General features: G+C 36.4%; 1 protein-coding gene and 1 non-coding gene across 2 annotated transcripts; both read left to right on the forward strand.

Annotated features, from left to right (window-relative positions):
* The first annotated feature begins 2,470 nt into the window (after positions 1-2,470).
* LOC143220247 (U4 spliceosomal RNA) lies at positions 2,471-2,606 on the forward strand. Its single transcript, XR_013011604.1, has one exon. It is a non-coding gene; the product is annotated as a U4 spliceosomal RNA (small nuclear RNA).
* A 5,821-nt stretch (positions 2,607-8,427) lies between these two features.
* Positions 8,428-13,389, forward strand: LOC143220245 (uncharacterized; the record flags this gene model as incomplete). Its single annotated transcript, XM_076445934.1, has 3 exons — positions 8,428-8,619; positions 12,739-12,926; positions 13,131-13,389. Coding segments are annotated over 3 exons (609 nt in total), but the record flags the coding sequence as incomplete, so codon positions are not given.
* Positions 13,390-14,355: the final 966 nt, after the last annotated feature.

A 14,355-nucleotide genomic window follows, 5' to 3' on the forward strand; every position in this document is an offset into this window, starting at 1 on the left:
TTTCGATAAAAAGGGGTACCTTGAGCACCCCGCAGAATTTTAAAAAATTGGTATAATTTGATTCTGAAAAATGAATGTATAACATGTGTATTCGTGTATATTTTGAAACTCGTAGGACACGTCCTGGAGTCTTTTTCTCCAGGAGAAAATTAATAAAAATATAAAATATAAAAATAGAAAATTAAAATTATTTTAATATTGTGTTATATGATTTGATCTTTTTTGGAAAGCTAGAGCAATTAGTTTACTACAGGATGTGAAACGAAATTTTTTCAAAATGCAATTGATCGGAATTGTTGAAAATTTAAAAAATACATTTTGTAGGTCTGTGTCAATTATATGCACTGTGAAAGTTTCATCGAAATCGATTGGTTCGGGAAAAAAACAACAGGCATTGAAAGATTTAAGAATCCTTAGATTTATTGTAGTTAGAGGCCGAAAATCGTGGAAATCTGCAATTTTTACCATCTTTAAACGTTTGTATGTAGTTCATTGCAACGTCGACCGATTTTGACGAAATTTTCAGAATATGTTAAATTGATACAGATCGACAAAACGAATTTTTTACATTTTCAATATAGGTCCGCATAAAAAAGTTGAAAATGCAACTTTTAGTATTTTTTCATTGCAATCTTTGAAAAAATTTACTTTTCACATCCTGTAGTAAACTCATTGATCTAGCTTCCAAAAAAGTGCAAATCGTATAGTACAATAACAAAATAGTTATCGTCTTTTTTAGAGCGTCCTTAAACTTTTGTCCACTACTGTAACTGCCTCAGGACTTTGCTATCTCATTATCGTAATATACTGGGTTGGAAAGAAAGTTCGTAGCGTTTTCAAATTAAGAATCGAAGATAAAATTAAGGTATTTATTCATATGTTTATTCAATAACACGAGAAGTTACCTCGAAAATGGCAAGAGTTAATAGAACAGAATGGAAAATATGGGATGGAATAAATCTCTGAATAAATATCTGAATTTTAGCTTTAAATTTTAATTTACAAACGCTACTAACTTTCGTTCCAACCCAATAGATACGTCCCAGATAGCATATTACGTCTTACAGACGTCGCTTTCTCGTCTTTTTTACGTCTTTACGTCTCTGAAAGACACCCTTTATACGTCCATAAAGACGTCTTTTTGTAGACGTCGTTTTTGCGGTTTTTTTTACATTACGTTTCAATTACATGTAATTGTAATTGGTAATTGCACTTGCTTGTAATTGTAGTTGCTTGTAATTGCAGTTACCAATTACAATTACATATAATTGTAATATTATTTTTGCAATTCCCAAGTAATTTTAATGCGATTACAAAAGTAATTGTAATTGGTAGTTGCAATTACAAGTAATTGTAATGGGTAGTTGCAATTACTTAACGTTAGAATGGCACTAAAAAAAGGTAATTAGATACCTACTCAATGTGTTTGGAAACATTTATTATTTATTAAATTACAATTCTTAAGAAATAGGTTCACTTGTCACTTACATTGACAATGTAGTTTTCACTAGGAAATATTTATTATTCTATCTATGAAATATCTATGCACATCTTTTACACATCTTTTTGGAGATCCTTCAGGCATCTTTTAAACGTCTTTTACGCGTCTTTCGGGGCATCTTTTAGGCGACTTTTCACGCATTTTTCCGGCATCTTTTAGACGTCTTTTTCAGACGCATAAAATCTTCAAATGTAAGAAAATGTTATAAAAAAATTAGAATCTATATGTATATATGTTACTACTTTCATGCACTGTTTGAGGGAATTGGTCTTCGAAAAGACCTTATTACAATTCAGAAATTTTTATGCAGTTGGAGGGATTCGAACTCGGGACCATGGTTACCATATTCTAGTCTCGCCAGGCCCCTTACCCTTCCGCCCCTCGTCCAGCTGCGCAGCGAGGCCCGCCTTTGCTTCCCCCACTCTTCCCACTAACGCTGACGCGTTAATTAATTAATGTTAATTAGTTAACGTTAATTAATTGATTAATGTTCTTATAATATAAATGTCTGTCGATTAAGTGACATACACGAATTCAAAGTAAATTAAAAGTAAACATTTTACTTTCAATATTAAATAAAGATTTATTTTACAGTTCTATATTTACAAGTTCCTCAGTCCGGGAAAAATCCTCTTTTGTACGTCTCATTCTTGCCGCAAAAACGACTTCTCCGAAGAGACGGCTTTTACACATCCATAAAGGCGTCATTTTGGAGACGTCGTTTTTACGGCAGAAATGAGACGTATAAAAGGTCCTTCCTTCAACCTTAAAAACGACGTCTCAATAAGATGCCGTTGTGGACGTATAAAGGGCGTCTTTTAGAGACGTAAGACGTAAAGGCGTAAAAATGACGAGAAAACGACGTCTGTAAGACGTCCTGTGCTATCTGGTTAGTAGCACAAAATATTGTATACATATTCACGTAGTATTAAATATACATCCAACCTGTTTTTAATATTCAAATATACAAGCTTTACACAGTGGCGATATCGTAACCAATGAGGCTCTACCGAGGTGCGATTATTACTAGTTGAAAACTTTATTCAAATATACATACAATATTTATGTTACATAATGTAACAAATTTTTTTTCTCGCTATTGTTACTCGTAGCAAAAAATGTTTCAGCAGAGGCTTGAATGGTATCGAGTGCAGCATATTTTGATGTTATTAGTTTTTTTGTGAGAGGACGCGTAAAGGTCATATAAAGTTCAACTTTGTTTTTTTAAATGGAATGAGATATTTTTTTATACATCAATCGATGCAGCTGGACATTCGTTATAAAAAAGTACAGTAAATTCTCTATAAACGCGAACGCATCGGGGGGATTTTGTCTCGTTTTTCGATCGTGGTCCTACTTTTTTCGAGCTTCAAAGGCCGAGCCGAACGTAGGGAAGGACAGCGCGTGTAAAGCGAGACCACGCGCGGGCCTTTGAACTGTGCCGGCGACTTCGACTCTCCGCGTCTCTTTCTTTTCTATACGCGCTATCCTTCCTTGCGCCCGAAACGTCCATCGTCATTTAAACCTCTACAGTTTAAATACTATCGAAGGAAAACTATCGGATTGGAGCGTTTGCATCCGTCAGGAAAAGACACACTTTTTGTAGTTTTTGAACTGTTTAAGTAATGTATTTAAGATTTATTTAAGATTTATTTAATTTTGTTTCTTATCAAAAAATTGTAATGGAGCGAGCGACGCGCGTGACTTGACACGGTGTTCGGTTTTGCGACATGATCGGTCATAGTTCATCGCGTCTTTATATTTGCGAAACCGAACGTTAAATAATAAAAATATAAAACAGTTCAGCATATTTTATAAAGTAATTTTTCTCGTTTTTTAATCTTTGCCTAGCGTCGAGATCGCAATTTCTCTTTCTTTTTCACTCGCTATACATACTCTTATGTTCTAAAGTCACTTCATACATATGTACATACCGTCAATTAAACCACTGAATTCTTTTAAATTATATCGTGTTTGGTTTCTTATCAAAAAATTGTAATGGAGCGAGCGACGCGCGTGACTTGACACGGTGTTCGGTTTTGCGACATGATCGGTCATAGTTCATCGCGTCTTTATATTTGCGAAACCGAACGTTAAATAATAAATATATAAAACAGTTCAGCATATTTTATAAAGTAATTTTTCTCGTTTTTTAATCTTTGCCTAGCGTCGAGATCGCAATTTCTCTTTCTTTTTCACTCGCTATACATACTCTTATGTTCTAAAGTCACTTCATACATATGTACATACCGTCAATTAAACCACTGAATTCTTTCAAATTATATCGTGTTTGGTATCATTTTAATCAGAAAAATGCCAGAAATAAGGTAGTGAAAGTCCCATAACAGAATCATGGAAAATGAAGAAGTTTGACTGTTGGTGTAACGTTATGATGACTCACGGGCGTTTGAACTGTGCCGGCGCGCTGCGACTCTGCGTCTCTTTCTTTCACATACGCTGTCCTTCCTAGCGCTCGAAACTTTCATCGTCAATTAAACCACTAAATTCTGCTTAAATTATATCGTGTTTGGTATCATTTTAATCAGAAAAATGCCAGAAATAAGGTAGTGAAAATCCCATAACAGAATCATGGAAAATGAAGAAGTTTGACTGTGGTGTAACGTTATGATGACTCACGGGCGCGTTTGAACTGTGCCGACGACTGCGACTCTCCGCGTCGCGTTAGTAGTGGTTCACACCGATATACCGAGCCGAGTCAGTGTATTAGTTTGGAGGGGATATTTTTGTCGCGTTTATCGTTGAAAGATTTTCGCGTTTATAGAGAATTTACTGTACTAACCTATGTATGTCGAAAAGCTAATAGTTCAGGAGATATTACAATTTCAATAACTCTAAAATACCATTACTGTCGTACTAAGACGTTACACAAGTAAGTAAACACTAACGTCTTAGTACGACAGTAATGGTATTTTAGAGTTATTGAAATTGAAATATCTCCTGAACTATTAGCTTTTCGACATACATAGGTTACTACTTTTTTATAACGAATATCCAGCTGCATCGATTGATGTATAAAAACTAGAGGGTTATTGTTGCTCGCTCGCTTCGCTCGCTCGCGGGTAGGACTGCTCTTGCGAGAGGGTTAGTGGTACACATGACTAGTAGGGCCTGCAGCTATTAATGTTTTTTATTTGGTGTGTGACTCTCCAAGAGCCACACAAAGAACTTCCCGATTCGTTAGTTGCAGTATATTATTATCATTATTTTTAGTACGTTTTAATAAGATTATACGTTTTCAGGGAAATTCAATAGTGTTCTACTTATCAAAATGTTTGCTATATGGCGTCACATTAAACCAACATCGTAGGCTCGTTGCTCGCTTGGTTCCTTGTTATAGCATACTAATGTTGCAAAATAAATTGTCTTAATTAGTTTTTCGCAAACGATACAACTCCTCATTATCCGGGTTTGCAGTATTGATCTTGGTTTTCTTCGATACTGTTAATTTAAATTGTCCCAAAATATATAAACTGCTCAATTTTGAAACTCTGCTCAGTGCATACTTTCTCGTATGTTTGTCCCTGACTTATATGAATCGTAATCGCTTCAGCAGGAACCACTGGAAATTGACTACGTGTGATTTGATATTTTTCCTCACTCGACATATTTACTTGATTCGATATTTTTATTATTGGTGTTAAATTTTGATCAATATTTGCATTTTTCGTATAATCACGATAACGAGTTCTTACTTTCACTCCTACTCTGGCCAATTGTAAATCTAACCACAATATAGACGGAATTTTAGTATTTTCTTGAAAAGTATAATAAATTTTAATATTCCGCATGCGCTCCATTAACTAATCCGTCTTCAACATCAATGTCATTAATAATTATCGTATATTTTATATTAATTTTCAATTTAATATCAGTTAATAATTCGTTTTGAACTGATTGTTTTTTTAAAGATGGTAATATAAATTTTTTTTTGTACTTTCATCGATATTCTTTGAATATGTATCCTCGGCAGTAGAGATGATTAACTCACTGTTGCATTGGGATAATTTTCGATTATTGTAAGCGGTGACATTAGCATAAGGTACAAAAAAAATAAAAAAAAATTTTTTTTAATTTTAAAAAAATTGATAAAAATTTTTTTATATAATTACGTTTGTTTCTTCGGTGAAAAAATTTCCGTTCTCTCGTATAAATTGCATTGTTGAATCAACTTCTTTCGAAAAAAACTAAAAAACTACTGGACCAAAGTGGACCAAAATCTAATCAGCTCTAAGTTACAGCGTGGCACATCGATTGCATCATTCATCATTCTGATCGCTTTGTTACTTTTTCAGAAAACGTTAACGAAAAATTTGATACCATACTCACGAACATACATACGCACACACATACACACACATACACACACACATACGAACATTTTGCTGAAAATAGTCTAAAATGACTGCAAAGAGACCATGAAACGTGAAGATCTGCTAAAAAATCGATTTTCGATTTTCGGGGTCATTACAATAACTTCCCTATAAAACCGGGAAGTTAAAGATACCTCATTCCATTTAAAAAAACAAAGTTGACCTTTAAATGACCTTTACGCATCCACTCACGAAAAAACTAATAACATCAAAATATGCTCCACGCGATACCATTCAAGCGTCTGCTGAAACATTTTTTGCTACGAGTAACAATAGCGAGAAAATCAAGGGGTCGAAATCGGGTGGGACAGCCTGTATATGTATTGTATATATCTACAGGGTGTTTAGCTACAGGTGGTAGAAAATTTAAGGGGTGGTTCTCGACGATAATATAAGACGAAAATGAAGAATAAAAAAATTGCGATTTCGGCTTCGTTATTTATTTATAAACAATTAAAAATCCGCCTAAAATGCTGCAATACTTCTAACAAAAGTGTACGTTGCGTACGTCATACAGGCGCGCGACAGTCTCGTATCAAGTGACAAACGCATGCATACCTTGGTTCTCATTTGGGGCCCCAGCGAGGTGAAAATGTTTAAAAAATCGTTGGACGACATTGAACCTACCTACTCGTTAAAATCCACAAGGGCATTTCTAATATCCGCCCTATGGAATTATCGAGTAGAAGATGTCAATGCCCTTTCACTTTTAAATTCTTCTCACACATATCCACAAATCCTTATCCTGCACTATAATTGTTCATAACACCGTACTTAATATACTGGAGTAAACGCTCTAGCACTACTTACAATATCATACACACGCACTACGAGTTTACAGAGAGTACAAGTTTACTGAGGGGAATCAGGAGAATATAAAGAACTGGTAATCCTTTAATGTTGAAACACTGCACTTTATTGAACTTGATTTACGTCGCGAGACTCGCTCACAGACGGAACGGATATCTTTGAGGTCATGCGATTTCTGCGAACGGAAATCTTCGACGCGTGCGAGAAGAATCGTTCGTACAAGCTAGCATCCGTATGCACACTAATTCAAGACAGCTGATGTGGATGTGGTCAATGCACACACATGAGATATTTCGCGGTCACAGACAGAATGAGAAAGAATCACGAAATTCATGAAAACAGGATAGACAATGTATTGGTATAGCAACGCGCGATGTTTGGGCGGTAGTTTGCTGTAGATCTTCATTTGTTTTATCGATCTGGCATCGACCTCATCAGCTGTCTTGAGTCAGTGTGCATACAGATGCTACATAGCTTGTATGGACGATTCTTCTTGCACGCGTCGTAGATATCCGTTCTCAGAAATCACACACGACCTCAAGATATCCGTTCCGTCTGTGAGCGAGTCTCGCGACGTAAATCAAGTTCAATAACGTGCAGTGTTTCAACATTAAAGGATTACCAGTCCTTTACATTCTCCTCATTCCCCTCAGTAAACTTGTACTCTCTGTAAACTCGTAGTGCGTGTGTATGATATTGTAAATAGTGCTAGAACGTTTATTCCAGTATACTAAGAACGGTGTTATGAACAATTATAGTGCAGGATAAGGATTTGTGGATATGTGCGAGAAGAATTTAAAAGTGAAAGGGCATTGACCTCTTCTACTCGATAATTCCATAGGGCGGATATTAGAAATGTCCTTGTGGATTTTATCGAGTAGGTAGGTTCAATGTCGTCCAACGATTTTTTAAACATTTTCACCTCGCTGGGGCCCCAAATGAGAACCAAGGTATGCATGCGTTTGTCACTTGATACGAGACTGTCGCGCGCCCGTGTGACGTACGCAACGTACACTTTTGTTAGAAGTGTTGCAGCATTTTAGGCGGATTTTTAATTGTTAATAACTAAATAACGAAGCCGAAATCGCAATTTTTTATTCTTAATTTTTGTCTTATATTATCGTCGAGTACCACCCCTTAAATTTTCTCCCACCTGTAGCCAAACACCCTGTATATAGATTCTAATTTATTTATAACTTTTTCTTAAATTTGAAAATTTTAGGCGTCTGAAAAAGACATTTAAAAGATGCTGGAAAGATGCATAAAAAGACGTTTAAAAGATGCCTGAAAGACCCCTACAAAGACGTGTAAAAGATGCATAAAAGAAGCCTAGAAGGCCCCTAAAACGACACCTAAAGATGCCCAAAAAATGCCTAATAGGTTTCTTAAACGTACGTCTTTTAGGCGACTTTTTAGACGTCTGTAAAAGGCGTCTTTAAGACGACAAAAATTCTTTTGAATGTCGTCTTTAAGTTGCACAGTTTTGTAACTAATTGTAAGACGTATAAAAGACGTAAAAGGACGTGTAAAAGACAAGAAAAATAAGGGAAAATGACTTTACAGACGTCTTTTAGACGTATTTATATCTTGCGGCAGGCGTCTTTCAGATGTCTTTGAGATGTCTCTGTAGTATGTCGGTATAAATTTCTATATTAATAGTTTACTGTAAAGCACAAGTGAAAGCTTTTGGATTCGAAGAATTGCAAGCTCTTTTTATCATTACAGGTCTTGAGAAACCTAAAAATTAAGTTGTGCAACCCTATATCGCCCCAGCACACGGTGGAGCCACGCGCAGGATCTCGTCCTCCAACCGAAGAAGAGATGGACGAGTTCGAAGAATACGCGAGTATCCATAAGGGGTATTTCGATTCTTCGGAGGATAAAATAATCAAACAAAATTGGAACTTATTCTGCGAGGTTTGTCATTTGACACCATTATATACAGGGTGTCCCAAAATTCCTTCAACAACCGGAAATGAGAGGTTCCTGACGTCATTTGAAGCGACATTTTCGTTAGCAAAAATGGCCGATGCGGCTTTGTTTAGGAGTTATTAACGAAAAACACTGATCAATCAGAGCACCGGCAGGCGAGCGTCGGTGGTACGTCGCATAGTTTGAAGGTATATTGTATTCTCATATATAAAACACAATAAAATTAAACATAATGAAGTATTTGAACGTTTATTTGACGTATATCACTTGACGAACGATCACCCGACCTATCGTTGCGATTGTCGCTGGCACTCCTTGTAGGCTGTGTGACTGTAATGTAATTTAAATTAGACATCTATTTCCCATGATTATATTTTCATTTACACAGGAAGTAAGGTAAGTATTTAATCTTTTTAACTTACTTCTCATCAACGAATTCTTTAACTTCTGGTGATAAAAATAAGAATAAGGTAGAGAAATAAGTTAAAAAGATTAACTACTTACCTAACTTCCTGTGTAAATGAAAATATAATCGTGTAAAATAGATATCTATTTTAAATTACATTACCATCACACAGCCTACAAGGAGTGCCAGCGACAATCGCAGCGATACGTCGGGTGATCGTTCGTCAAGTGATATACGTCAAATAAACGTTCAAATACTTCATTATGTTTAATTTTATTGTGTTTTATATATGAGAATACAATATACCTTCAAACTAGTGGGTTATCAAATCATTTCAACGAAAAAATGATTACGTTAGTTCTGTTCACAAAAATCGATTTCTTGCAAAATCCTGAGGTCGTAGACAAATTTTGAGACCAGATTTTAATTCGGCGTGCAAAAATCTTCGGTAAATGATATATAGCATGTTTAAAAAAAATTTTTCGGGCGTGGTAACGGAGAAACCACATTTTCTTGAAATTGTGAAACTTTAACGAATATTCTCAAGGTTAAAAAACGTTCGTACCATAATCTACCTATTTTCTCCAAGTATATTCTGCCAAGTTTCAGCTTTAATTTTAAAAAACTTTCATCGCTCTACCTCATTTCTATCGAAAGTTCTTTGATTTTGAATCGAGTTTGGTCGGAAGTTCCCACTATGTGCCGCGCCGCGCCGCGCCGTGACCGCAACGAACAAGAATTTCTCGATGATGTGAATCCTCTCCAATTTCGATGAGCTTTGGATATGCTGTCAAGACCATTATTCTGAACAATATTTCTCTTTAGACTTTCTGACGGTCGGGTTTAGTTTACGAGATAATCGTGAAAAACGTAACTTGTAAATTCATATGGGTGTTCATGATAGCGGACACCTCTTGCTAATAATATCTCCAAAAAAAGTCGACCACCAACTATTTCAAAGGAAAAAGATATTTAAAACGTCGAGTTTTATAACATATTTCAAGATCATAGGAATCGGTGAGGACCCACATCATCGGCAATTTTGCCCGAACGAGAGAAGAAGTATAGATACTGATTGAATTAAAAACTCACTTGTTCAGCCATGAATGCATTTGCTGCTTCGAAATGTGTGTCACTGAGTCACTGGGTGACGAACTGCACAGATATCTTCAGGTATACGGCAGTACCGATAGCTAAGGGACGTACAGCCAGGTCGACGAACTGCACAGCCGGTGGTAGATAGTTGGTATACTAAGGCCTAAGGGATGCGCGGTCAAGTCGACGATCCAGAATTTCACTTTTACTTTCGAATCGATAAATAATTCGTAGGTTTATTTCACGCAGATGCATCGAACTTTTTCCACACTCACGATCACTGTTTACATTTGTCAACACATACTTATGCACTAATTGCCATATCTCTTGTAATGCTGCACAAATCACAACAATCAGATAATGCGATCGCGGATTTTATGCATTTGTAGCAGAAATGAGTATATGCATTTTAAGACAGTAGATGGATTAAAATAATTTAAAAACACCAATGTATTATTTTCAACTAGTTAAAATGATTACAGTAAGAATCAAATATCTGTTTGGCTCCTGTCCCTTGTAATAGCAGCAGCCAACTTTCATTTTGCATGAAGAACCGCAGTCTAGTGATTAGTTTAAATATCACTATCAAAACCACAGTTAATAGCAACCGTTAGCTTTGAATTGACAAGACTTTGAAGATGTTCTCTGTACCGCCGCTCGAACGATACTGATTTTCCGCAAGATTTTTCTGAAGAATTTAGGAAGGGCATTATGCGTGTCGAAATTCGAAATGCACGCTGTAGCAGGTTTAGGAAAACGACGGGATGGTTAGACGAAAAACAGGATACGAGATGGACCGCTGTGAGACTAGAATTGATGGCATTCACATGTTTAGTTTTTCCTGCAGATTGGTGCGCAGAGTCGATGTGTAACCGCTTGAAAACGTTGTCTGTCCTTCTATCAGAAGGATCTAAGAAGAAGGATTTATGCTCATTTTTGCAAAGGAAAATGCTTTAAATGGCCTCAGGAAGCACCCATTCCCGGGAAGTGCAGGAATTTTGGGACACCCTGTATATATATTTGGTAATTATTGCGAAAGGGTCTGCGTACACCGATTTTGATGAAATTTTAATATGTTATGCAGCAACACACATTTTGAACAACTTTTTCCTTTTCCAATATAGGGGGTCGCTTTTAGTTTCCGAGATATTTGCAAAAAATTATCGCTAATACTGTATTGAATTCTTTGTATTCCTGCACGCTCCGTGGCAACGTAAGCTTGTCCCGGTGCGGCGTTTGTTTACATTTTGACGCTGTGGAGATGAGACAGAGATCAGGGTCTCACTCAGAAAACAGTGGTCATACATACAGGGTGGGGCATTTAAATGGGAACATCCAAAATATCTCGGTTGTTATTAGTCGTACAAAAAATCTCCACAGAACAAAGTAGTACTGTTTCAAGGGGCGAATTTGATGATGGTAAAAATTTTTTCTCAAGGCCATTTTTTTACAAGATTTCAAGGTCATCGACATTTTTTTAAACGGAATGAGGTATTTTTTAATACATCAATCGATGCAGGACATCCGTTATAAAAAGGTACTAACCTATGTATGTCGAAAAGTTAGTAGTACACGATATATTTCGATTTAAATAACTCTAAAACACCATTACTGTCGTACTAAGACGTTAGCGTTTACTTACTTGTGTAAGTAAGGCCCGACCATGCATACGAAAATCCAGAAGTAGTCTTTCAAAATTGAAAGCTCACTCTATACAGGGTGTCCCAGAATTCGTGAAAATCCCGAGAGGGGGTGGTTCCTGAGACCATTTCAAGAGATATTTTCCTTTGCAAAAATGTTATCCGCGGCTTTGTTTAGGAGTTATTAACGAAAAACACGGACCAATCAGAGCGCGACCTAGAAGCGAGTTGCCACAGTCGGCCAATAGACAGTTGGCGCGCCGGGCCGACTGTGGCAACTCGCTTCTAGGTCGCGCTCTGATTGGTCCGTGTTTTTCGTTAATAACTCCTAAACAAAGCCGCGGATAACATTTTTGCAAAGGAAAATATCTCTTGAAATGGTCTCAGGAACCACCCCCTCTCGGGATTTTCACGAATTTCGGCCAATAGACAGTTGGCGCGCCGGGCCGACTGTGGCAACTCGCTTCTAGGTCGCGCTCTGATTGGTCCGTGTTTTTCGTTAATAACTCCTAAACAAAGCCGCGGATAACATTTTTGCAAAGGAAAATATCTCTTGAAATGGTCTCAGGAACCACCCCCTCTCGGGATTTTCACGAATTTTGGGACACCCTGTATATGTATGACCAGAGTGACACCCTGTTTTATCTCTCATCTCTACAGCGTCAAAATGTAAAAAAACGCCGCGCCGAGACAGGCTTACGTTGCCACGGAGCGTGCAGGAATACGAAAAATTCACTACAGTATTTGTAATAGTTTTTTGCAAATATCTCGAAAACTAAAAGCGACCCCCTATATTGGAAAAGGAAAAAGTTGTTAAAAATGTCGAAATCTATATCATATTTAAATTTCATCAAAATCGGAGTACGCAGACCCTTTCGCAATAATTACCATATATTTTTATAATAAAATGTCAAGCAAAATTCTTTTATGATTGATCTAAAAATCTTTATTGTCTCTACATAGATGCACAACTGGCATCCTGAGCAAACGAAACCATTTCTACTCTTACGAGTAGGAAATAAAACAAATATACGCAGTAAAAGAGAGAGACGCAAATTTGTACAGTTCTTAGCAGACGGACTTCCACACAGGACGTTATACAGTGTGTACCACAGATTTAGAAATTTGTTTGCAGACCGTGTGCATAGAAGGTAAAATATACAGGGTGTTTCACTACAGGTTGAAGAAAAATTAAAAATTGCAATTTTTTATTCTGTATTTTCGTTATATATTGTCATGGAGAACCACCCCTTTTTTAAGTTTTCTCCCACCTGTAGTCGAACACCTTGTACAACATTATTAGTAATATAAGTTTCACAGTGTGTTATATTTATTTTATGTTTTTGTAAATTAAGGTTCCTTCCAGAGGAGGATAAAATGATCCTAGATCATTTAGAACGCAACGAAAATCTCGATGAGAAAAGAAAATACACGGACCTGGCACAAGTCTTGAAAAGAACACGAGCATCTATTTGGCGACGATACACGCTCTTGAAACAAAAACGAAAGGATACAGATAAACAGAAATCAAAGCTGGGATGCGAACCGCGGACTAACCCGGATAGAACGGGTCTTAGGGCCTAGAGACAGCGGGTTAACTCGCTCGGGGCGGATATTAAGCCGGTCGGAGCGGGTTACATACTATGTTGCTACAGTAAATGCTCCTTCGTTGTGAAGAATCGTCTATGCGATCGTTGTGACGTGCCTACCCACTCCACTGCCTGTCAACGCCGAGTCGGCCGAGTCGCTCCGCAGGGCGGCGACGATCGATGTCGGCTCGGGTATATCGGTGTGAACACCACAACATTGACTCGAGTGAATCACATTCTCAAACTTCTTAATTTTCATAATCGGTTTATATGGGACTTTTAATAGCTTATTCCTGGCGTTTCTCTGATTAAAATGATACCAAACACGATACATACGTCGCGCTGTGCTCCTACGGCTGTAACTCCGTTAATTTTCAAAAAGATGTTAAGTTGTTTATTTAAACATATGCTTGTATAGTTTGTGTTAAATGTATGATAAATTATTAATTATGCTTCATATGTAAAGTAAATATGGGACAAATTATATCGTGTTTGGTATCACTTTAATCAGAGAAATGCCAGAAATGTGTTAGTGAAAGTCCCATAAAAGGGACCTTTTCACAACGAAGGAGCATTTACTGTAGTAAGATCAGATAGATACTCTAGAGTCTAGACAGTTTACTTCAGAGATATACGAATAAGCATGTTTATGAAAAAAAGAGATCCTTCTTGTATTGCAATTTTCCTTTTTCATTTAGTTTTGGATGTTTCTTGATTTTTGGTTTTTTATCGTTTTGATTAAAATAAAATAATCTAAATACATCTAAACATATTTTGGTATCCTACACATATATATTTTTTAAGCAAAGATACTTTTAAAAAAAATGTGACAGGAGATTGATTGAAATATCGAAGATTAAATGTGGAAAACTCGCAAGGAAATTATTATTTTATATTTATTTAAAACGACAGTAGTATATTTAGATATTATGCACAAATTTAATGAAACTAATACATTTAATATATAACTATTTATTAAAAAATAATAATA

Source organism: Lasioglossum baleicum, unplaced genomic scaffold, assembly GCF_051020765.1.
Source record: "Lasioglossum baleicum unplaced genomic scaffold, iyLasBale1 scaffold0531, whole genome shotgun sequence".
NCBI lineage: Eukaryota > Metazoa > Arthropoda > Insecta > Hymenoptera > Halictidae > Lasioglossum > Lasioglossum baleicum.